At 46.6% G+C, this 24,653-nt stretch overlaps 1 protein-coding gene across 2 annotated transcripts in view; it reads left to right on the plus strand.

Moving 5' to 3' along the window:
• The window catches only part of MYH11 (myosin heavy chain 11), a 127,420-nt gene that overhangs the window by 40,595 nt on the left and 62,172 nt on the right, over positions 1–24,653 (plus strand). For both annotated transcript variants that reach the window (XM_070362630.1, XM_070362631.1), the window contains exons 4-7: positions 7,577–7,604; positions 18,805–18,907; positions 22,694–22,786; positions 23,740–23,803. In XM_070362630.1, coding sequence (XP_070218731.1) covers positions 7,577–7,604; positions 18,805–18,907; positions 22,694–22,786; positions 23,740–23,803 — 288 coding nt within the window. The remainder of the gene's footprint in view (positions 1–7,576; positions 7,605–18,804; positions 18,908–22,693; positions 22,787–23,739; positions 23,804–24,653) is intronic.

The following is a 24,653-nucleotide window of genomic DNA, read 5'->3' on the forward strand; positions in this document are numbered from 1 at the left end:
AACTCCCCGCACACCTGCTCATCCAAGGCCATACCCCGAGGCCCAGGGGACAGAGGGGACACCGAGGTGTCCGCAGCTGGAGTGTGAGACCGGGTGGTCTCCAGGTTCGAGGCAGGGGGCGGGGCCTAATCCGCGCGCGGGATGCTGGGATGCGGTCCGCCGGCCATCTGGTCTCTGCTGCTGTGCCCTTTCCCGGCCCTGAGGTGCCGAGGTCCAGGCCCTCCTGATGGGACGCTCCGCCTCCTTGGTGGCTTCTCCCATGGGGATTCCTACACATCCTTCTCCATGCAGCTCAGTGGCCACCACAGCTGCTGGGATATCCTGCCTCTCAGGGTATGTTAAAACAGCTATACTGGGACGTCCCTGCTGGTCCAGTGGCTAAAACTAGGAGCTCCCGATGCAGGGGCCCCAGGTTCGATCCCTGGTCAGGGAAACTGGCTCCCTCAGGAAAATTAGATCCCACATTTCACAAGTAAGAGCCTGCATGCCTCAACTAAGACCTGGTGCAGCCAAATAAATAAATAAATATTTAAAAACATTTTTTAATAAGGTAAAACAGCTGTACCTTCAGTAGCACTTTGGGCACATAGGCACTGTGGAATTTGCCCACGTCTTGCAGTCAGTTCTTTGCCTGTCTGACCCTCGCACCAGATCATAAGCCTTTCAAAAGCAAAGACTAGGTCGGTGTAGTCAACCCTGTGTTTCCAGTGCCTGGCACAGAGTAGGCGCTCTGGACTTGTTTGTTGAGTGAGTATGTGAATATAGGAAGAAGCACTCACCGTGGCTTCAATCGGAATTGCCTTTCTGAGAGAGATTAAGAGAGAGGGAAGAAAAGATTGTTTGAGATTGATTCAAATCATTAAGCATTTCCTGAGTACCTACTGTGTATCACACATTGTCCCTGCCTCCCGGGATCAGGCACAGCCTTTGAACCTCAGGAGCTCAGGGGCTAGTAGGAGAAGCTTTAAAAGCAGTTCTGTTGAGTAAGCAAAAAATAATTCCAGGTGCAAAATTATAATGTTATTTCCCCCCTAAGGAGAAGATAAAACAGGAAGATGGGATCAAGAGAAACTGAGGGTAATGGCTATGGGTGTGCAGTGGTCAAAAGTGGCTCCATCTGAGGATATGATATTTGGACTGGGGTGTGAAAAGTGAAGGGCTTCCCCGGTGGCTCAGTAGTAGAGAATCTGCTTGCCGGTGCAGGAGACCCAGGTTTGATTTCCGAGTCGGGAAGAGCCCCTGGAGAAGGAAGTGGAAACCCACTCCAGTTTTCTTGCCTGGAGAATTCCATGGACAGAGGAGCCTGGTGGGCTATAGTCCGTGGGGTCGCAAAGAGTCAGACATGTCTGAGTGACTACACAACAAATAAAAGGTGAGAAGGATCTGGTCACATCAAGAAATGGGGAAGAGCTTTAGAGGCAAAAGGAGGAGATAGTGCAAAGGCCCTGAAGCAGGAATGAGTATGATGTATTACGAAAGTGCCAAGAAGGTCAGTGTGGCTGGGATGTAAGTGGGGGAGAGGAGTAACCAGATGAGGTTGGAGAAAGAGCAGGAACCTCTCTGTGGACTATTATAAGGCCATTTAATGTCAGTAATAAAGACTGTACAACATGGTCAATGTATAAAGCTAGTCACTCAGTTGTTTCTGACTCTTTGTGACCCTATGGACTGTAGTCCACAGGCTCCTCTGTCCATATGATTTCCCACGCAAGAATGCTGGAGTAAGTGGCCATTCCCTTCTCTAGCGGATCTTCCCGACCCAAGGGTCGAACCTGGGTCTCCTGCCTTGCAGGCAGATTCTTTACCACCTGAGCCACCAAGGAAGCCCAAGAAGGAAACACTGTTAATGAAAAGAACTAAAAAACCATGCCATAGTATGGTGTCAATTGTGTAAATCACTCTAAACTCCTATAAAAAATAATGAAGATATATCCAAATGTTAACCATCACGGGTTAGGGGGATTTTGTATTTGCCAAGCTTTCTTCAGTGGTTGTGTACTAATTTTGTAATCTAAGTAAAAAGAATTCATGTTTATTTAAGGAAAAAAAACAGTTTCATAACTGTTGAAAAGTGAATAGATTCCGTGTGATAATCTAAGCAATCAGATTGCTCAGCAGATTCCGTGTGATAATCTGAGCAATCAGATCTCTTGATTCAGAGATGGCGTAAAAGTAACATTGTGTTTTTTAAAAAGTTTTATTCTGGTGTAATTTATATACATAAGTTAATCCATTTTAAGAACGCAACTCACTGGTTATTGGTGAATTTACAAGGTTACACAGCCATCACCAAAATCTAAGTGTATCTTTCCGTCATCCTCAAAGGAAATCTTGTGCCCTCTTGCAGTCATTCCCTTCCGCACTCCTAGTTCAACACTGTCACTAGTGTTGATACTTTCTGTCCCTATAGATTCGCCTCTTCTGCACATTTAGAATAAATGGAATGAATGATACAATATGTGGTCCTTTGTGACTGGCTTCTTTCACATAACATAATATCTTCAAGATTCATCCATGTTTTAGCCTGTATCAGTGTGCCGTTCCTTTTTATGGCTGAGTAATATTCCATTGTACAAATAGACCACATTTTGTTTATCCACTTACCAACTGATGGACATTTGTATTGTTTGTACTCTTTGGCTATTAAAAATAATATAAAATAGCATAATTTTTACTAAGATGAAAAAAATTCTGCCTGTTGTATCATAGGGAAATGGTCCATTACCATTCTGATTAATCCTTTCTTCTAAAAGGTATTGAGGCGAAACAATGATCATGATGAGGTTAAGCGCTGCAAGGCAGGGAATCTTTGAACTAGTGGAGCTAGGGTCACCACTAGACTGGGTGGTACCTTTATAGAATTAGACAAAGGTAATTGTTTTGGCTCAGATGGTAAAGGATCCACCTGTAATGCAGGAGATCCAGGCTTGATCCCTCGGTCAGCAAGATCCCCTGGAGAAGGGAATGACAACCCACTCCAGTATTCTTGCCTGGAGAATTCCATGGACAGAGGAGCCTGGTGGGCTACAGTCCATGGGGTCGCAAAGAGTTGGACACGACTGAGTGACTAACACTTTTACTTTTACCCCTTTCTCAACGCAGTTTTCTTCCATCTGTTGAAAGATGGTTGTAATAAATATACAGATCTATAGTGACCAGTGTAAATGGTTCCCCCCTTATAGTTATGCAGTGTCTGACTTGCACCACTGTTCATGGCAGCTCTGGAGGGGACATATCGTAGAAAGGCCTCCAGCTTAGCTCTAGGGAGGCATGGGGTCAGAGAAAATATTATAGAGGCGGTGACTCTCAGGGTGACATTTCAAGAATCAATTAGAATATATACCCAAAGAATTGAAAACAGGTGCTCAAACAAAACTTGTACTTGAATGTTCATAGCAGCAGTGTTCACAATAGCCAAAAGCTAGAAACAACCCAAATGCCCATCAATGGATGAGTGGAACCACAAAATGAGATCTGCCCACAATGGAGGACGATTCAGGCATAAGAAGGAATGAAGTTCAGATACATGTTACCATAGGGATGAGCCTCAGATACATCATGCTAAGTGAAAGGAGCCAGACACAAAAGACCACTTGTGTTTGTGTTAAATGTCCAGAATAGGTGAATCCATAGAAACAGAGAGCAGATCAGTGGGGCCAGGTGTTAATGGGAGCGGGAGATGGAGAGTGACTCTTTAATGGATGTGGGGTTTTATTGGGGGGTTGATGAGAAGGTTTGGGAACTAGACAGAGGTGTGAGTTGCACGACTTTGTGAAGGTACAACCTACCGCTGTGTTGTTCACTTCTACGTGGTTTAATTTATGTTTATATGGTTTTCACCTCATTGGGGTAAAAAAAAAAAAAAGAATGGACAAGGCAGGTTCAAAAGCAATACAGATGGTGCTCTGGGAAGAAGAAACAGCATGTGCAAAGCTTGGGTTGGGGGACTCCTTTGCACGTTCTTAGAACTCTGCTCCCTCATGTCAGACATGAACTCAGGCTCAGGGAAGGAATCAGCTAGAAAGCCCTGGGAAGTCGGTCTCCTGGGCTCCGCACAGGTCAGCAAGCAATATGCACACCGAGCCCTCCTGCCCCTAACTAACCACAACACAGTTAGCTTCCCACGCTTGGAGTGGTGTGTTTCCGATGGGAATGTCTCAGGCCGGAGGTCCCCTGGCAGCGCCCAGCATGGAGCTGCCCCGGCAGCTGCCAAGCCTTCCCCTTGGAGCCACTTCCTCTCCTGGGGACCTGGGAGGAAAAGCCTCCAGACAGGCATGGACCCTGTCAATCTCTTGTCTTCTGGGCTCAGGTTTCCCAAGGCTGCTAGAAAGGCCATCTCTGTCCCGAAAGCAGATGGGTGGAGACAGTCCATTGTCTGTCCACCTCAAAATCACTCCTTTCTAGTCTTTTGCTTTGACTGATATTGCTGCAGTGACCAAATTAAGCATTTGTCCTTGGGCACACATGTGAGGGTTTCTGGTATGGCTGTTTCTTGAAATTTGTGGATCAGCCCAAGGTCAGAGTCAGAGGCAGGAGGCAGAGCATGTTGGCCTGATGGGAATCAGTGCAGCTGGACCAGAAATGGGACTTTGTGGTGATGGAAAGTTCTCCTGCCAAAGGCTGAGCTGCCTCCTTCCTGTGGCCTTTCTCCCTGCAAGGACCTCCCGTTGGCCCTTGGCTCAGAGATCAAGCTTGCCTGAGTGGAACCTCCCCGGGCCCCCTAAAGCTAGCCCCTACAGGCAGCTGTGGCCCACGAGGGCTCTTTCATTGCAGCACTTGGCCTCTCTAGCCGCAGTGTGCAGGCTGAGTTGCCCTGTGACATGGGGGATCTTAGTTCCCCAACCAGGGATCAAACCCAAGTCACCTGCACTGGGAGGCAGGTTCTTAACCACTGGACCACCAGGGAAGTCACTGGTGTCAATTTCTCGCATGTATGTTGAAGCTCATGTCTTCAAGAAGCTCATGTCTTCGGGTTTGGGGTTGGCTTTTTTCAGTGCTCACCAAACTGTGCCTTCTCTGTGTCAGGGGCTTAGGGATTGAGGACATGACCTCAGTTTCCCGGAAACTGAGGGGAGTGGGGTCCAGATCTGGATGTTTCTGCTTATGAGTAATTCATAATTCTGTGGGGGCAGAGACACAGGAGCAAAAGTGCCAGCCTGGGACAGGGCGCTCAGGCAGCACAGGGGCCGTGGAAGTGGAGGCGTGTCTTGGTGATGGGCAGGAACCAGTGACAGCTCTAGGATTCCTATCAAGGGGGGCTTGGAGGCAGCAGTCAGATTATTTGATGGAGACTAGGGGCTCTTCCTGGGGCTTCTTCTCTCTAGCAAGGCTGACTACTGTGATAGCTTAGGAGTATTGTCAGAGACTTATAGCCAAGCTGCCTCCTGGATTCATCACTACGGGGAAGACTTCTTGGAAGAGGTATTATCTTTGAGACTGAGGGAAGTAGCCAGGAAAGGAGAGGAGAAAGACCTGCTAGGCAGCAGGAATGGCCTGAACAAAGGCACGGAGTGTGATTGGGGGTTTATCTGAGTGGGGTTGCTGGAAATTGAGAGTGAAGGGCATAGAGATGCCGAAGCTGGGGAGGTGGGCAGGGCCAGTCATGGGAGGTCTTGGATGTCATGTTCAGGAGTCTGGGCCTCACATAAGGGGCCTGGGGGACATGCACATGTTTAAAAACAACTTAAGATAAAATTTGCATACTCCACATTCACCCACTGTAAGTGTAAAATGCAGTGAGTTTTAGTAAATTGACTTATGTAAGCATCACCACAATCCAGTTTCCAAGCCCCCAAATGACCTTTCATACCTGTTTGCAGTCACCCCACTCCAGCCCTCAGCAACCACTAATTTATCTACTTGCTATCTCTATGCATTTACCTCTTCTGCACATTTCATGTAAGTGGAATAAGACGATATGTATGTAGCCTTCTGTGTCAGACTTACTTAACATCATGTTTTTGAGAGTCATCCATGGTGTAATCTGTATCAGTACTTCATTGTTTTTATGACTGAATAATATTTCACTGGGTGGATAGACTACATCTTATTTATCCATCCTCCAGCAGAGGAACAGTTGGGTTGTTTCTACTTTTTAGTTGGTATGATAACTCTGCTGTGAGCATTCATGTGTTAGTCTTATAGGGACACATGTTTCTATTCTCTTGAGTAGATTTCTAGGAGTGGAATAGCTGGGTCATATGATAAATTTATGTTTAACATTTTAAGACACTTTCAAAGTGGAAGAGTGTTGAGGAGCAGAGCGATTGGGTAGCTCAGCATATCGGAAAGATCACTCTGAGAAGGGATCTTGAGGAAGATGTCCCTAGATCCAGGGAGACCTTTGATCAGGAGAGGCTGAGCGATGTGAAGGTGGGGTTGGAGCCAGGAATGAAATTAAGAAAAGCTGCATCAGCATTGCCCAGCAGAGGATGTTCTTTCTCGGTTATGATTAACTGACCAACGGTTGGAGTGTGTCACCTTACCCATGACCCTCATAGGGGATCTTGGCTCCACCTCCTGAGGTCACTTTAAGAGTGAAAGGTGATCAGTAACATCTGCTTAATCCCGTGTAGTCTCACGATGCCCTCTGCGCCTACCAGGGTTCTCTGGTGGTAAGCGACAGAGACCTTATCTAGGAAAGGAATTTCTGGAGGAGCGTTGGGGAGCTCACAAATGTGTGGGAAGAGTGGGGAGCCAGCTTCAGAAAATGTCAGAAACTTGGGGCTGCTTGGGCTCTGGGGGGCAGGAAGTGAGGCCCCCTCAGGGCTCTGCCCACCCGCTGAGCTTCTCCGTCCTTGATCCAGGTTGGAGTTTTAGCTCAGAGAATCTGATTGACGCAGCCTGGGAAATGCTGTTGCCTCTTGGCTGGGAGAGCTTGTGGGTCAGTCCCACCAAGACAGTGCTTGATAACGGGAGTGGAGTGGCGCAGGGGACGTGTCTCCTTTTTTGTTATTGTTGTTCTGTCGGCACATGGGATCATAGTTCCCTGATCAGGGATTAAACCTGCACCCCTTGCATTGAAAGCTCAGAGTCTTAACCACTGGACCACCAGGGAAGTCCCCTGGACATGTCTCTTTAAGGAACATAGGATGCTCTTGCCAGAAGAAGAGGGAAAGCATACTGGATTTTCAAGCTAAAAATGTCCACTGCCAGATAAAGAAACTGAGGCTTGGAGAGGTTAAGAATATTCGCCCAAGGCCACAGAGCTGGGAAGTGGCCAAGAGGAAACCCAGTCTGTCTGGATCCAAAGTCGGTGTTCTGTCTGTGACTTCATCTGTACAGAGTGGGTCTCCTGGGAACCCCCCTCCACTCCGAGCGGGTGGGGCCGGGATGCTCACTGCCTCCTGAATGGGTCAGATTCCAGCATCTTTCTGGGGCTGCCTCCAGGGCTTTGTTGCCCTCTTGTCTTTGGCCTTGTCCCCTATGCCCTGGGCAATGAGCTCAGCTGGCCCCTTGTCACCCCCAGAGGGGCCAGGGTGTGTGAGCTTAAATGGGAGCCCTGGGCGGCAGCATGTCCTGACCCTCAACTCAGAGCTGATTCTAACTCGTGGCTCTTTTTTGTTTTTGTTCTCAGATCGGGAGGACCAGTCCATTCTCTGCACGTAAGTGGAGCTGCTTTTTCTTCTGCTTTTCTGAGTTAAGACCCAACTTATTAAAGAAAAAGGTCCATGGGGACCTTTTGATTTGTTTGATATTCCATGTACCACCCTATCCCCAGCACAACGCAGATGGTCATTTGTTGTACAAACGCTCTGATGCTGAGGCCAGCACCCCTAAACTGCAGGTGGTACCTGGTGCCATCTTGTTCTGTGCTGCCCCCCTCTTTAAAACTACCATTTATTGAGCATTCACTGTGTGCCAGGCCCTGAACTAAATAATTTACAGACAGAATTGCATGTAATTCTGTAATAGCTCTGTGAAAATAGAAGGCATATCCATCAGTGAGGAAGTCTTGGCTTGTGTTAAACTTTACCCTAAAATTTCACAAGTAGCCACATTGTGCCGTATTTGGTGGTCGGTATCATTATTTTTTTGAAGACCTGGATACATAGTCAGAAGACATTCAGTTTAGAATCACTCAGAGGATTTTCAGTATTCAGGAAAATCTCTCCTGGGGTGGGCAGAATACAGGTGTTCCTCAGAGACAGCATGGACTTAGTCCAGACTATTGCAATAAAGCAAATATTAGAGTAAAGCAAGTCATGCAAATTTTTTGGTTTCTCAGTACATATCAAAGTTATGTTGACACTATACTGTAGTCTGCTAAGTGTGCAACAGTGTTATATCTAAGAACAACAGTGTATACACCTCGATTTAAAAATACCCATCACTTGGAATATTACTCATCTGTAAAAAGGAACACATTTGAGTCAGTTCTAATGAGGTGAATGAACCTAGAGCCCATTACACAGAGTAGTGTAAGTAACAGAAAGAAACTAAGAAAGGGAAAGTCAAATATCATATATTAATGCATATATATGGAATCTAGAAAGACAGTACTGACGATCCTACTTGCAGGTCAGCAAAGGAGACACTGACATTTTGGACACAGTGAAGGAAGGAGAGGATGGAATGATACGAGAGAATAGCACTGAAACATGTACATTACCATCTGTAAAATAGGTAGCCAGCACTGAAACATGTACATTACCATTTGTAAAATAGGTAGCCAGCACTGAAACATGTACATTACCATCTGTAAAATAGGTAGCCAGTGGGGGCTGCTGTATGCTGCAGGCAGCACAAAGCCAATGTTCTGTGACAACCTAGAGAGGTGGGATGGGCAGGGAGGTTAGAAAGGGTTCAAGAGAGAAGGGACATATATATACCTAATGCTGATTCATGTTGAGGTATGGCAAAAACCATCACAATATGGTAAAGTAACTGTCCTCTAATTAAAAAAAAAATACCCATTGCTAAAAAAATCTTAGCTATTATCTGAGCCTTCAGGGAGTTGTAATCTTTGTGCAATAGATGAAAGACCACTGATCACAGATCACTATGACAAGTAGAAAGGGAAGCAGTTTGAAACATCATAGGAGTTACCAAAAGGTGGCACAAAGGTATGGAGTGGACAAATACTGTTGGAGAAATGCTTGGTGCAGGTTGCCACAAATCTTTAATTTGTGAAAAGCATGATATCTGTGAACTGCAGTAAAACAGTGTGCACTGAAAGTGCCTGTAGTGGCCCCTCAAAGACTACCACCTCCTAATCCCCAGAACTTGTCAATGTGTCGGGTGATGAGGCAGAGAAGAATGGAGGTTGCCATGGCATTAAGGTTGCTAATCAGCTGACCTTACAATAGGGGCGAGTCTACACCATCCAGGCAAGTCCAGTGTAATCGCAGGGTCCTTACCAGTGGAAGGGGGAGAAATCTGGGGAGTCAGAGGGAGATGCAGTGTGAGAAGAACTTCACCCACCATTGCTGGCGTTGAAGATGGAGGAAGCCAAAGATAAAAACAGCTTCTAGACTCTGGAAAAGGCAAAGAAACAGACTCTCCCCTGGTGTTCCTGGAAAGAAACACAACCCTGCTGACATCTTGGTATTAGCTCAGTACAATCCATGTCAGACTTCTGCCCTCCAGAACTGCAGAATAATCAATTTGTGTTGTTTTAAGCCACTGTCTGTGTAATGTGTTAAAGGAGCAATGGGAAACGAATACACCCTCCTTCCTTTGTCCCCCTACACTCACTCCTGTCCTCACTCACTGTTCAACAGATTGAATGAGCCAGTTCCACTGGTGATACTTGGCATATAGGAAAGAATCCAAAATAAACATGACCCCTCTTCTCAAGAGGGAAGACAGCCACTAGAACAATAATTACATTCTTCCCTTTGGTACTGCTTGAATTTGCTGTTTGAGTCTGTGAAGGAACTACCTTTTCAGAAACTTAAAAAAAAATTATTGTCGTCCAGTCACTAAGTTGTGTCCAGCTCTTTGCGGCCCCATGTACTGCAGCACACCAGGCTTCCCTGTCCTTCACTATCTCCCAGAGTTTGTTCACGCTCGTGTTCATCGAGTTGGTGATGCTATCCAACCATCTCAACCTCTTTCACCCCCTTCTCCTTTTGTCTTCAATCTTTCCCAGCAAATCACTCAAGTAAATGTGTAATTACAAACTGAAAATGACAAGGAATGAGACATGTTTGGAACTAGGAGAATGTGTAAATCAGAGAGATTCTAACTGGGAGAATGGAAAGAGCTTCTTAGAAGAAGTGCTATTTCAGCAGAGACAATGAAGAAAAGAGGGGAAGAGTTTACAGCATATGCAAAGGCACTGGGGTCAGATAGAGTGTGTTTTATTTGAAAAACTGAGACATCAATTTGGCCAGAGTGTGTCTCCCAGCAGAAGCCCTCTGTCTGAGAAGAGCCACTATGGGACATCTAGGACCGTGGTTGCAAACCCAAGGGCCAATCAAAGCCAACCAAGTACTGTTAATGTGTGAGAAGGCCTGGGTGTAAGGCAGTAGGGGATGGTGGGGAGTGTGGTGAACTGGAGAAAATGTCCCATCTGAGAGGTGGGGGCGAGTTGCTATCCCTCTTCTGTCCATTGTTTCCAGGGGAGAACGCAGGTCCAGTGCTGCCAGACTCTTCTACATTGCAACAGAAGCTGCAGATTTAGGTTTTTATGTGAAATATTCAATGTTAAATATTTGCATCTAATTTACATGAACATATATACACAGCTGTTAAGCTGCTAGATCACTTCAGTTGTGTCCGACTATGTGTGACCCCACAGACGGCAGCCCACCAAGCTCCCCTGTCCCTGGGATTCTCCAGGCAAGAACACTGGAGTGGGTTGCCATTTCCTTCTCCAATGCATGAAAGTGAAAAGTGAAAGGGAAGTCGCTCAGTCGTGTCCGACCCTCAGCGACCCTATGGACTGCAGCCTTCCAGGCTCCTCTGTCCATGGGATTTTCCAGGCAAGAGTCCTGGAGTGGGGTGTCATATACATAGAGCATCAGCCAAATAAAATCCATTGGTGGGCTGGCTTTGCCAGTGGGGCTACCTGTTTACCACCTCTATCCCAGAACTTTGGGCCTGAAAATGTTCTTATAGATGACTGAGCCCTCAGTTCCTGCCATACACACACATTGGTCAGTTACAAGAATTGCAAGAAATTTTCATAGAGCATCAAAATCTGGAATGATTCATATTATTTAATATGAAAGTAGATTCAAGTTGACCTCAGAATGATTCATATTATTTAATATGAAAGTAGATTCAAGTTGACCTCAGTAATAATAGTTATTGTTGTTTAGTCGCCCAGTTATGTCTGACTCCTTGCAACCCTGTGGACTGCAGCACACCAGGCTTCCCTGTCCATCACCAACTCCTGGAGCTTGCTGAAACTCATGTCAGTGTTGCCATCCAACCACCTCATCCTCTGTCGTCCCCTTCTCCTTTTGCCTTCAATCTTTCCTAGCATCAAGGTCTTATCCAGTGAGTTGGCTCTTCCCATCAGGTGGTCAAAGTATTGGATCTTCAACTTCAGCATCAATCCTTCCAATGAATATTCAGGGTTGATTTCTTTTAGGATTGACTGGTTGGATCACCCTGCTGTCCGAGGGACTCTCCAGAGTCTTCTCCAACAGCACAGTTCAAAAGCATCAATTCTTTGGCGCTCAGCCTTCTTTCAGAGAAGGCAATGGCACCCCACTCCAGTACTTTTGCCTGGAAAATCCCATGGACAGAGGAGCCTGGTAGGCTGCAGTCCATGGGGTCACTAGAGTCAGACATGACTGAGCGACTTCACTTTCACTTTTTACTTTCATGCATTGGAGAAGGAAATGGCAACCCACTCCAGTGTTCTTGCCTGGAGAATCCCAGGGACGGGGAAGCCTGGTGGGCTGCCGTCTATGGGGTCACACAGAGTCGGACACGACTGAAGTGACTTAGCAGCAGCAGCTTTCTTTATGGTCCGACTCTCACTCCCATACATGACTACTGGAAAAACCACAGCTTTGACTAGACCGACGTTTGTTGGCAAAGTGATGTCTCTGCTTTTTAATATGCTGTCTAGGTTTGTCATAGCTTTTCTTCCAAGGAGCAAGCATCTTTTAATTTCATGGCTGCAGTCACCATCCACAGTGATTGTGGAGCCCAAGAAAATAAAGTCTATCACTGTTTACATTTTTCCCCCATCTATTTGCCATGAAGTAATGGAACTGGATACCATGATCTTAGTTTTCTGAATGCTGAGTTTTAAGCCAGCTTTTCTACTCTCCTTTTTCACCTTCCTTAAGAGGGTCTTTAGTTCCTGTTTGCTTTCTGCCACTAGGGTGGTGTCATCTGCATATCTGAGGTTATTGATATTTCTCCCGGCAATCTTGATTTCAGCTTGTGCTTCTTCCAGCCCAGCATTTCTCATGATGTACTCTGCATATTAGTTAAATAAGCAGGGTGACAATATACAGCTTTGACTTACTCTTTTCTCAATTTTGAACCAGTCCATTGTTCCATGTCTGGTTCTAACTGTTGCTTCTTGACCTGCATACAGGTTTCTCAGGAGGCACGTAAGGAGGTCTGATATTCCCATCTCTTGAGAATTTTCTGCAGTTTGTTGTGATCCGCACAGTCAAAGGTTTTAGCATAGTCAATGAAGCAGAAGTAGATGTTTTTCTGGAATTCCCTTGCTTTTTTATGATCCAGCGGGTGTTGGCAATTTGATCTCTGGTTCCTCTGCCTTTTCTAAATCCAGCTTGTACATCTGGAAATTTTTGGTTCACATACTGTTGAAGCCTAGCTTGAAGGATTTTGAGTATTACATTGCTAGCATGTGAAATGAGCGCAACTGTGCGATAGTTTGAGCATTCTTTGGCATTGCCCTTCTTTGGGATTGGAATGAAAACTGACCTTTTCCAGTCCTGTGGCCACTGCTGAGTTTCCCAAATTTCCTGCCATGTTGAGTGCAGTACTTTCACAGCATCATCTCTTAGGATTTGAAATAGCTCAGCTGGAATTTCATCACCTCCACTAGCTTTGTTCACAGTAATGCTTCCTAAAGCCCACTTGACTTCACATTCCAGGATGCCTGGCCCTAGGTGAATGATCACACCATTGTGGTTATCCAAGTCATTAAGACCTTTTTTTTAATACAGTTCTTCTGTGTATTCTTGCCACCTCATCTTAATATATTCTGCTTCTGTTAAGTCCATACCATTTCTGTCCTTTATTGTGCCCATATTTGCTTGAAATATTCCCTTGGTCTCTAATTTTTTTTGAAGAGATAGTCTTTCCCATTCTATTGTTTTCCTCTATTTCTTTGCATTGTTCACTTAACAAAGGCTTTCTTATCTCTCCTTGCTGTTCTTTGGAACTCTGCATTCAGTTGTGTATATTTTTCCCTTTGTCTTTCACCTTTCACTTCTCTTACTTTCTCAGTTATTTGTAAGGCCTCTTCAGATAACCATTTTGCCTTCTTGCATTTCTTTTTCTTGGGGATGGCTTTGGTCATCTCCTCCTATACAGTGATATGAACCTCCATCCGTAGTTCTTCAGGCACCCTATCAGATCTAACCCTTGAATCTGTTTGTCACCTCCACTGTATAATCATAAAGTGAAAGTGTTACTTGCTCAGTCGTGTCTGACTCTTTGAAACCCATTGGAACTATACCCCACCAGGCTCCTCTGTCCATGGGATTTTCCAGGCAAGAACACTACAGCGGGTTGCCATTTCCTTCTCCAGGGGATCTTCTTGACCCATAGATTGAACCTGGGTCTCCCACATTGCAGATAGATTCTTTACCATCTGAGCCACCAGAGAAGCTGGTATAGTCATAAGGGATTTGATTTAGGTCATACCTGAATGATCTAGTGTTTTTCCACTACTTTCTTCAATTTAAGCCTGAATTTTACAACAAGGAGTTCATGATCTGAGCCACAATCAGCTCCAGGTCTTGTTTTTGCTGACTGTATAGAGCTTCTCCATCTTTGGCTGCAAAGAATGTAACCAATCTAATTTCAGTATTGATCATTTGGTGATGTCCATGTGTAGAGTCATCTCTTGTGTTATTGGAAGAGGATGTTTGCTATGACTAGTGTTTTCTCTTGGCAAAACCCTGATGGCCTTTGCCTTGCTTCATTTTGTACTCCAAGGCCAAATTTGCCTGTTACTCCAGGTATCCCTTGACTTCCTACTTTTGCATTCCAGTCCCCTGTAATGAAAAGGACATCTTTTTTTTTTTTTGGTGTTAGTTCCAGAAAATCTTGTAGGGCTTCATGAAACTGTTCAACTTAAACTTCTTTGGCATTACTGGTTGGGGCATAGACTTGGATCACTGTGATATTGAATGGTTTGCCTTGGAAATGAACCAAGATCATTCATTGTTCTTGATACTGCATCCAAGTACTGAATTTCAGACTCTTTTGTTGACTATGAAGGCTACTCCATTTCTTCTAAGGAATTTTTGCCCATAGTAGTAGATATAATGGTCATCTGAATCAAATTTGTGCATTCCTGACTATTTTAGTTCACTGATTCCTAAAATGTCAGTATTCAGTCTTGTCATCTCCTGCCTGACCACATCCAATTTACTGAACCTTCCAGGTTCCTTATGGCATCGGACTTTCACCACCAGGCACATCCACAGCTGAACAGTGTTTCTGCTTTGGCCCAGCCTCTTCATTCTTTCTGGAGCTATTTCTCCATTCTTCCTCAGTAACATGTTGGCCACTTACCAACCTGGGGGGCTCATCTTCCAGCGTCATATCTTTTTGCCTTTTCATACTGTCCATGGGAGTAGTTAAATGACTTGCCCATAATCACATAGGGCAGAGCAGGGATTTGAACTCAGGAAGTCTGGCCCTGGAGCCCCTTGTGTTGCTCTGCTGACTGATGCTGCAGGGGAAAGAGGCACTGCTTTTGCCTGGGGAGCTTGAGGCAGTACTCAAAATAAAGGCAGTGACTAACTGAGCTTTGCAGGATGTGTAGGAGCTGGACAGCACAAACACCAGAGGACTTGGCTGGTTACAGAGGTGGGAGTCACATGAGGACTAGGGACTGACAGATTCAGAGACAATTTAGCTTTGCTACCAAGGGCAGACCACAGCTGAAATGACTCAGAAATGGTGTTTCACCATGGGAGCTAGGACCAGCTACCTGATTTGTTAAATTATGCAAAATGAGAAAGCTAAGGCCCTTGTTCAAAAATTATTAAGCAATTCAAGATCACAACATCAGAGCATTAGATCAAGCACAGGACCCCCTTTAGGGTAGTCCCCATGGAACTGGACAGGTCACACACCCATGAATCCAGCCCAGCTGGGGGCTGAGGGATTAAGCAGCCATTGGGTAGCCTCCTTCCAACTGCTGAGCCTGGACTGATTAAAAGGACTTGGCAGTAAGGTAATTACAAGGCCAGGAGGCCGTATGTGGTCATGAGGCCGAGTCTTCCTCAAGGATGAGGGAGCTGGACACAAAGTCCCCTAAGAAACAGGACTGAGAGACTTCCCTAGTGGACCGGTGGTTGAGAATCTGCCTGCCAAAGCAGGGAACACGGGTTCAATCCCTGGTCCGGGAAGATCCCCCATGCCTCAGGGCAATTAAGCCCGTGCACCACAGCAACTGAAGCTTGCCTGCAGCAATGAAGACCCAGTGCAGCCTAAAATTAAAAAAAAAAAAAAAAGTAGGACTGAAGTTTAGGGTGCACTGACCGAGAAGGCATCTTTATTCTTAGAGTCTGGGGTCAGAAAAGCAAAGATATTGATGTTTCTGAAGCAGCCCTGAGCACATCAATCTTCAGACGCCCATGAGCCTGGAGCTTGGGTTGTTTACTTTGGCAGAACCTCCCGGGACAATTTATTTTTATCAATAAAACTTGGAGACTGTTGAGCCAAGCAGCCACGTGGGGAGAAGCAGGTTCCCAGAGTCTGTATGTCACTTCCTCGCCCTTGCGAGGTTAAAGACCAGGAAATCATGGCGGGAAAAGGAGGGGCTGTAGTGATCCAGGGTCAGTGTGTGCGCAGCTGTCCTGACTCTTGTCTTGGATATGAATGGACTCAGGACCAGCTACATAGGCGGTTTCCCACACTCAGGTTTTCTTTCCTTCTTCTTGCTCTGATCAGAACCTAGCCCCCTCAGTTTGGGGTGATGTCTATCAGGGGTTCTGACATTATCCTAACAGAAGTAATTCATACTAAGGTGTAAATGACTGAGTGGCTTGGTTCATTGGTACCTGCTCAGATTTTCAAAAATAGCCTAGTAAGGCAATTGAAGTCTCCCAGAATATATGGAATAACTCCTTGATGGCTCAGGGCTTCACTCAGTATTCCTGCATTCCATCCCCTTTTCTCACTTTAAAAATGAAAGGGTAGGGGGCAGAACATGGGCTCTGGCATCAGCTTGGCCCATGTACAAATCTTACCCCTCTATTCCTGATCTGTGTGTTAATAGAAATTGTGACCTAGAACGCTTCAACTTCTCTGAGCCTCATTTTCCCCAAGTGGGCGACAGAAATAATCAAGGACTCCTTCATTAGGTTGTTGGATTAAATAAAAAGATTTCTGAGCCCAGTAGCCTGGAGTAGGTCTTCAACAAATATCAATTCCTATTCCCTATTGCTTTCCTCTGACCTTAGAAAGCATGTTCTTAGAGGGTTGGGTCTGTGTCATGATCAGACTTGGCAAAATGTCATAGAAAGAATCCTGATTACATTGGAATCAGAGACCTGATTTCAATGCTGAATGTGCTCTTGCCTTGCTGTGTGACCTTGGGCAAGTTGCTTACTCACCCTGGTCCCAAGTTCCTGTCCTCTACTAACATGAAAGTGATATGTCCTCCCTTCAGGATTGGGGGAGCGGAGGTAAAGGAGATAATGCCCATGAAACAATTAACACAGGGCCTCCACTCCCCCCAAAAAAATCAATTCTCTCCTTAAAAAAAAAAAATATGGACTCAGTTTTCCTCCTCAAGAAAATGAGGATAATGCCTCGGTAGCTCCCATCTCAAAAAGTGCCTCTGACGCCACGTGAAATAATGTGACCATTGGGAATAAAGACCATTAGGAATGGGGGAGAAGACAGTGTTAATACTGTCATGAGACGTGGTGCGATGTTTTAACCTTCCTGGAGACCTGACTCTTGATTCCTGTATGGTGGCCCATGGGGTTGGGTCTGACAGTTCGGGGCATATGTATCTTTTCCTCCCCCCCTCCCTGCCTCCCCCCCTTCTCTCTATCCCTTCCCTTCCCCCACCTTCTTACTTCTCTCCCTTTGTCCCTCCCTTTCTCTTTCTCTTTGCTTCTTTTTTCCTTCCTTTCTCCTTCCCTCCCACCCTCCCCTCTTTCCTTCCTTCCTTCCTTCCTTCTGTTTTGCCGTGAACAGAGTTATTAATGGGCCCTTGGCAGAGCAAGTTAATTTCTTTTATTTCCTAATTAGGTAAAAAGGACAAGCACCACATTGGCACTGGTGGCACTGGTTCAGCATGGAGAACACTGACCCGACCTCAGGGTAGATGAATTCAGACTTTAAAAAAATTAGTGCGTTTCAGAATATTCAGTGAGCTCAGCAAATGTGAGTCTAGACAAAGGAAGGAAAAAAAAAAAAAAGAAAATCAGAGGAGAGGACAAGAAAGGAGGAAAGATTTAGTTGAGGTCATCTTTCCCTTTTACTAAGAAGAGTGGGAGACAGAGGCAGTCTAGAATCCTCTGATAAAACAATTCCATCACCGTGACCTCAGGTGGCCAGGAGAGGTGTAGCTGGTTCAAGAAGCCATTTTCATTAAAAAAAATAAAAATAAAAAACCACTGTTCGTATTCTAGGAGTGTTCTTTTGATAAGACAAGCAATGCCCCACTGATCTAAACTTATCAGCCATTTACACTTTGGCATGACTTACTCCAATTAGGTTTATCCTTTGATATTTAACTGAAATCATTAGCTAGGCACCTGACCCTTCGAGTGAGTTCTCTAGAGGATGAAGGGGCTTATGTGAGTCCAGTAGCTGATGGAATAACCACTTTTCTTTCCCTCTTTGTCCTCTTTCTCCTTCCCCTCCTGCTCCTTCTTTTTCTCCTTGTTCTTTTCCTCTTCCTTCTTCTTTGTAAGGGACATTTCTAAAACTTCTACCTTATATCTTGGTACTCTGAGAGGTACTTACATCCATCCTGGAAGGCAGTCTCTTACCCGATCTTCTCGTCTCTAACAAGGGTAATGATGTCTTTAAAGCAGATAGTTTTTAATAAAGCTATTCTGTAGATACTATAATAATGGATACATATCATTATACAGCTGACAAAACCCGTAGAATGTGCAACAGCAAGAGTGAACCCTGATGTAAACTTTGGGCTTTGGGTGATGACGTGCCAATATGGGTCCATCGATTATAACAAGTGTACTACTCTGGTGGGGGATGTTGATGGTGGGGGAGGTTGTCGAGGGGCAGGGAGATCTAAGAACTCTGTGTACCTCTTGCTCAATTTTGCTGTGAACCTAAAACTTCTCTAAAAAACAAAGTGTTGTGTTTTTTTTTTTTTTTTAAGTAGACAGTTCCAAATAAACCTGTTTAGACCTTGGTAGGGAAACTCAGGTTTTCTTTTACTCTTTTCATCTACATCCTTTCCTGCCTCCCCTCAGGAGGAGTAGATTGAGATAAGGAGCAGGGTTTGAAGCCCAGCTCCCTGCCAGTGGCGGACAAGTCTCCTCCCCTCTGGGAGCCTCAGTTTCCCCATCTGGCAAATGACACGGAGCTGCGGAAAGATGCCTACAGAACACCTGATAAGATAAACAACACCCAGCTGGTTATTCCATCAGCCGTTAGTGTGTTACTGTTCCGGTGGGTCACTGCTCTTGTGTCTTTCAGAGGCGAATCTGGAGCCGGGAAAACAGAAAACACAAAGAAAGTCATCCAGTACCTGGCCATGGTGGCCTCCTCCCACAAAGGCAAGAAGGATACAAGCATCACGGTGAGTGGCAGCTCCTGTCCTCTGGCCGCAACTTGGCAGATGGGCCTTGGGCTCGAGGGCTGACCAGGTAGAGAGAGCACCATTGGGAAGGCCAGGACCCCGCGTTATAAGGACTCAGGACTGTTTTCCCTGTCCTTCCCCAGACAGCTCACTGGAGGGATTTTTCTTCATCCTGGGTGGTCCTGTTGGATCTAGGCGATTCCTCACTTTGGCCAGGATCATCTCCTGTTCTGTGAACTGGGAGGAGGAGTTTTGATTGACATCAGAGCTTCTCGCTTTCGGCATCACTGTCATTTTGGACTGGATAATTCTCTGCGGTGGGGCTGTCTTATGCCCTGGAGGATTTTTAGCAGCACCCCTGGGCACTCCCCACTGGAGGCTGGTGGCAGCCCCTCCCCTCGGTTATGACCACCAAGAATGTCAGGTGCCCCCCTGGGGGGTGCGGTCACCCTGATTGAGAGCCACTGCCTGAACTAAATCGCTGTAAATTCCCTAGTGTTGAGGCATACCTGTCATTCCTCTACGTGTGCCTCCAATGGGAACCCCAGGGGATGGGAATATGGGTGTCACTCAGTGTATGAGCTTTGGTCCAGTGCCCTTGACTGAGCATCTGCTGTGTGCTAGGCACTGCTAGTATGGGGCCCATCGATGAGTCTGAGTTATTCTCAACACTGAGCTTCTGGACTCATGAGAAAGAGAGAGCATAAACCATCAAATAAGGTCAGTCGATTAAGGAAAAGAAGAGCAGGTTTCTAGAATCATCCCTTCCTGGGGCCATCCCTCTTTTCCTTCTCGGCCTTAGCCTGGCCTCATCTATCCCAGTGGAGGCAACAAGCAATGGGGCTGCTGGAAGGACCTGCCAGCGCCTCCCTCCGAAGGTTTGGGGCTGGGGCGGTGGATGGCAAAGGAGGCCTGAAGCAGGCTTGGGGTGTCACTGGTTCCTGCCACTCTGGATCTAGCTTCTGGGGCTCAGAGGTGACGCTGGAGAAGCCACAGAGACCAGCCTGTCTGGAGGCCCTTGGGGATCTGGGGCAAGCCCCGGTTGTAGCTTGGGGAACTTTCCTCCCTCCAACAGGTGCAGGAAGCCCGAGATGCAGCATCCACACTGCCTCTGGCGTGGTGTACGGAACAAAGAGCCCCAGAGTTTATGCAGCAGCCGAACACTGCCTCCCACTGCCTTTCCTTTCCCTAGAGTAGTAAAAGGAAGAAATAATACTGATGACAGATCTTTGTCAAGCGCCTACTATGTGCCAAACACTTTTCTTCCTCTGCGTGTGAGAAGGTATCTCAGACAGCATCTCGTCGGATACAGTTTTAAAGAGCGCGCTTTGGTCCCAGCAATTTTAAAAACCCTTTGAAAATGTCTGACTCTCTTAAGAAATTAGAAAAGAAAGCAAGTAAAGCAGAAAGGAAATTGAATCCAAGAAAAGCTGCTGCTTTTCTCAGTTGGAGGATCTTGGAAAATCCGGGCTGTCTTGGGCGGGGTGGGGATTGAAATCGTATATTCTCCAGACCCTGATGGAAATAACACTGACGTTTGTTTTATACTGTATTGTCCAACCACAGCAAGGCCCATCTTTTGCCTACGTGAGTAACTGAGAGTGTTTTCCTGGTGTGGACGGGAGGCACGGAGTGTATTTAGATGTGCATGCCCCTGTTGCACCCACTGAGCCCGGTAGCCAATGGAAGACTGGGCTAGATCCCCGAACCTACAAACTCACTGAAATACCGTCCTGCGGGTGTCCGATGCCACCCGGCGGGGTGGGGCGTGTGGGCGCATCGCCACCCGCAGGACTCCCACCGGAATCCCCAGGGTTGTCCTCTAGCCTGGAATGGATTTTCCCCAGTTCAGAATGAACGTCACATTACCCTTCTCACCAAGGTGTCCACCACCGGGGTATCCCTGATTGGAAGGCCTTGGAGATGTCTGTCCCGTCTGGTTGAGCTTTTGAGGACCTTGTGGCCCTAAAGCTTTCCTGGCTTGACTGACAGTTAATGGCACTGCTGTGGCATGCCTTTGTCTCCCCTCCCTGCCATCATCCCTACATTCCTCCCCTGAGGCCTGTTCCCTGTGCACTGGTGTGTCTTCCTCTGCATGTGTGTGCAGTGCGTGTCTGTCTTTGCATGCCGGTTGCTTGACCCAAGGCTCCAGAAACGGAAGTCCTGGGGTTCACGATGCACTAGCTTCGGTGGCATGGTAAGGCCCCAGCTATGCGACACCCAACCAGGCCCTGCTCAAACCTCTGCATATACAAACTCATCTCTTAACGCAGAGCTTGGGGGCTGGTGTACGGGCCCCAGTCTGGAAGAGACCCTGAGATCAAGAGGTCCTAACGTGTTCTAGGGTCACACAGTCCATCTTAGTTAGATGGGGGCGGCAGCATCATGAGTGCATCAGGAGAATCAGGCTTCTTCTTTGGGATTTGCTCCTGTGTGACTTTGGCCAAGTCGCTTAACTTCTCTGGGTCATTGTCTCATCATCCATAAAATGAGTGATTTGGACCAGATCGCCTGAGAAGGATCTTTTGGCCCCACCAGCTGGAACTCCCATTCTAGAAAGGGGACTTTCTTGGGGGATACTGAGACCCCAAGTTTGTGTTGACAAAAGTGACCCCTTTAGTCTTCTCCCCACTAGTCAAGCAAAGCCCTCCTTGTAAATTTCCACCATTCCCAATCATGGAGATTCCATTGTGGCTGCGATTTTCACAGAGATGACACTTCCTGTCCATCTTCTTTGGGATCTGCAAAGGAGGGCTTGTGTGACTAATAAACACAGAAATAAACAGTAGCTTCTTGTTCTGTTCCTTTAAGGACAGTCACCCACGGTGCCCCCCTGATGCACAGCAGAGGGGAGAAAGCCATGCACTCACCTTCTCTTTCTAGAATGTTTCCCAGGTTCTTTTTAGCCTAGTCCAGCTGCCCTGAAAAAAGAAAAGAAAAAAAAGACAGGGGAACGAGCAGAGAAAACAGGAGAAAACCCCTAGGACCCACACTTCCCAGCCTGGCCTGAAGGAGGAGCTGCCGGGAGAGCCGCTGGGCCAGTCTGCAGCTGCCGTGTTGCGGGGCTAGGCAAAGAGCAGCTCATTGCTTCCTGGCATGATTTACCTCGTTGGCCCTTTCCTGCCGCAATTAATCACGTGACCGCATTTGTGCACAGGAGCCCCCTCAGAGGGGGCCAGTGGGCTGTGTACAGTCTCAGCTGCATTTAACCCGATGAATGGAGCTCAGGCAACTCGCTTTGAGGCTTTGTTCTGCAGTTGGTTCAGAGTATTCCTGGTGGGTTTTGTGCATTCCTTATTTGTCTTCCCTAGGAGACTTCAGAAAACTGGTCCTGAGACAGGAAAAGTTGCAACTTTAAAAAATGCACTAAAGCCTTCATAAGTGTTGTAGCGGTCTAGCTTGAAGAGGCTGCTTGTCAAACATTAGCAGCAGCAGGACTGCCATGTGCAGCGGGGCAGGTTGTGCCCTGCACAATTCCATGGATTCACTATGATGTCAAGGACATCCCAGGGTTGTCAGTGCCAGAGTTCAGCGTGTCCCGTAGATGAGCAGGCCCTATCTTCTAGGGGACAGGTGTCGCGGCTGTAACAGAGCTCATCCATTTGTTTCTCTTCTGAAATCCTCGAGTAAATTTGGATGTTAGCACTGGGGTCTCAGAATGGATAGGTAATAGGACAGGAGAGAACCCGTGGGTCAAGGGCAGAGTTTTTTGACAACCTCTGTCCAGGGCAGAACTGTTACTGCCTGCATCACTTTCTCTAATAACTGCGTGTGAATGAATTTTAGGGTGAGCTGGAGAAGCAGCTTCTACAAGCAAACCCCATCCTGGAGGCCTTTGGCAACGCCAAAACGGTCAAGAACGACAACTCCTCCCGATTCGTAAGTGGTCAAGCTACATGAGTTTTCTGGAGAAGGCTTGGGTCCCCCGGTGTCCCCTCCTGCCTGAGAACGCAGAGTGCGTGTGTGTGCATGGGGCATCTGAGGCTTAAGGGATGGAGGTGTGTGTTACATTTCGCTCTGTGACTCCAGTCCTGTCTTAAACTTACCACCCTGTGGGTGTTCCAGCCACTCACTCCCTCATTCATTCATTCACTATTCATGCAACAAATATTCATTGAGCGCCTGCTGTATACTCGGCTCCCTGTTAGAATTTGACATTCATAATTCATTCAGTAAACATTTACTGAGCATTGAGCACCTAATATACAACTGCTAGACACTTGTATACAATACTCATTCATTTATTCAGCAAAACATGCATTGAGCACCTACTGTATACCAAGAACATGCAAGTTTCAACACATTTATTAAGCACTCGCTGTATACATCCATACAGGCATTTTTATATACATCATTCTCTCTCTTCATTTATTTGGATCATTTTTATTAAGTACCTACTGTATACCAGACCTTGAACTGGACTCAGAATCACAGCAAACAATTCAGATGTGGTTCCAGCCTTCACAAAGGCAAATAGTCAGTGAGGCAGAACTTCCCACACTGGCTTTCCCAGGCTTCATGGGCCCCTCTCCTTTCTCACTTGAGCCTAATGGGGTCAGGGGAACCCTGAACTTGGGTGGTTGATGATACTTAGACAATAATCATTTTGTTGTACAGAAGAAGTGGGACCTCCATAGGAGACTCAGAAAGATAATTTCATGAAGAAATTTATTGGAAAGATTGTATCTGAATTCCATTAATAAGGGGGACCATACTGATTTGTGGGTGCCCCTCTGAATGCTCCCTGATTTCTCTTCCCCTACTTTACTGCAGCATGGGGTTGAGGGACGAGGCTGGGGACCCCACTGTGAACTGTGTTTTCCTGTTGGCAGGGCAAATTCATCCGCATCAACTTCGATGTCACGGGTTACATCGTGGGAGCTAACATTGAGACGTGTATCCTTTGCTAAGCCTGGGCCACCTGGGATCCCCCTCCCTGGTACCACCCACCTCCTGCCCAGAGCCCCAAGGGACCTGAAAGGCACGAGAGCCATCTCTGTCTCCAGCACTTGGGTGCCATCCAGAACAACTCTTCCCTGGTTGTTTTCGCTTAAGAACAAGCCTTGTAGTATGGTGGTCCCTTGGTTTGGAGACCTCAAGCAGCCTGTATTTGATTCTGGGTGGACCTCTCCCTAGCTGAGTGATCTTGGGCTAGTTACTCAACCTCTCTGTGCCTCATGAGTGAAACGGGGATGCTAATAATACCTGCCTCAAGTGAACTGATTCATGTAATGCTTTTAGAGGACTTCCCTGGTGGCTCAATGGTAAAGAATCCACCTGCAAGGCAGGAGACATAGGTTTGATCCCTGGGTCGGGAAGATCCCTTGGAGAAGGGAATGGCAGTGCACTCCAGTCTTCTCGCCTGGAGAATCCCATGCACAGAGGAACCTAGCTGGCTACAGTCCATGGGGTTGCAAAAGAGTTGGACAAGACTGAGCAGCCAACACACTAAAGCTTTTAGAATCATGACAGAATAAGGGCTAGTTAAGTATTGGCTAGAGCTTCCTTGGTGGCTCAGATGGCCAAGAATTTTGCCTGCAGTGCAAGAGACCTGGGTTCGATTTCTGGGTCGGAAAGATCCCCTGGAGAAGGAAATGACAACCCACTCATCCACAAGTACTTCACTTCATCCTTAACGAGCCAGGGTTCAAGGCCAAGCCCAGACCCCTTGTCCTTCTTAGGAACAGAGCGGCTCCAGCCCACAAATAGGATGTCAGTGGAAATAGAACTTTCCCAGAGCAACAGC

Source organism: Bos mutus, chromosome 25 (genome assembly GCF_027580195.1).
Source record: "Bos mutus isolate GX-2022 chromosome 25, NWIPB_WYAK_1.1, whole genome shotgun sequence".
Taxonomy (NCBI): Eukaryota; Metazoa; Chordata; class Mammalia; order Artiodactyla; family Bovidae; genus Bos; species Bos mutus.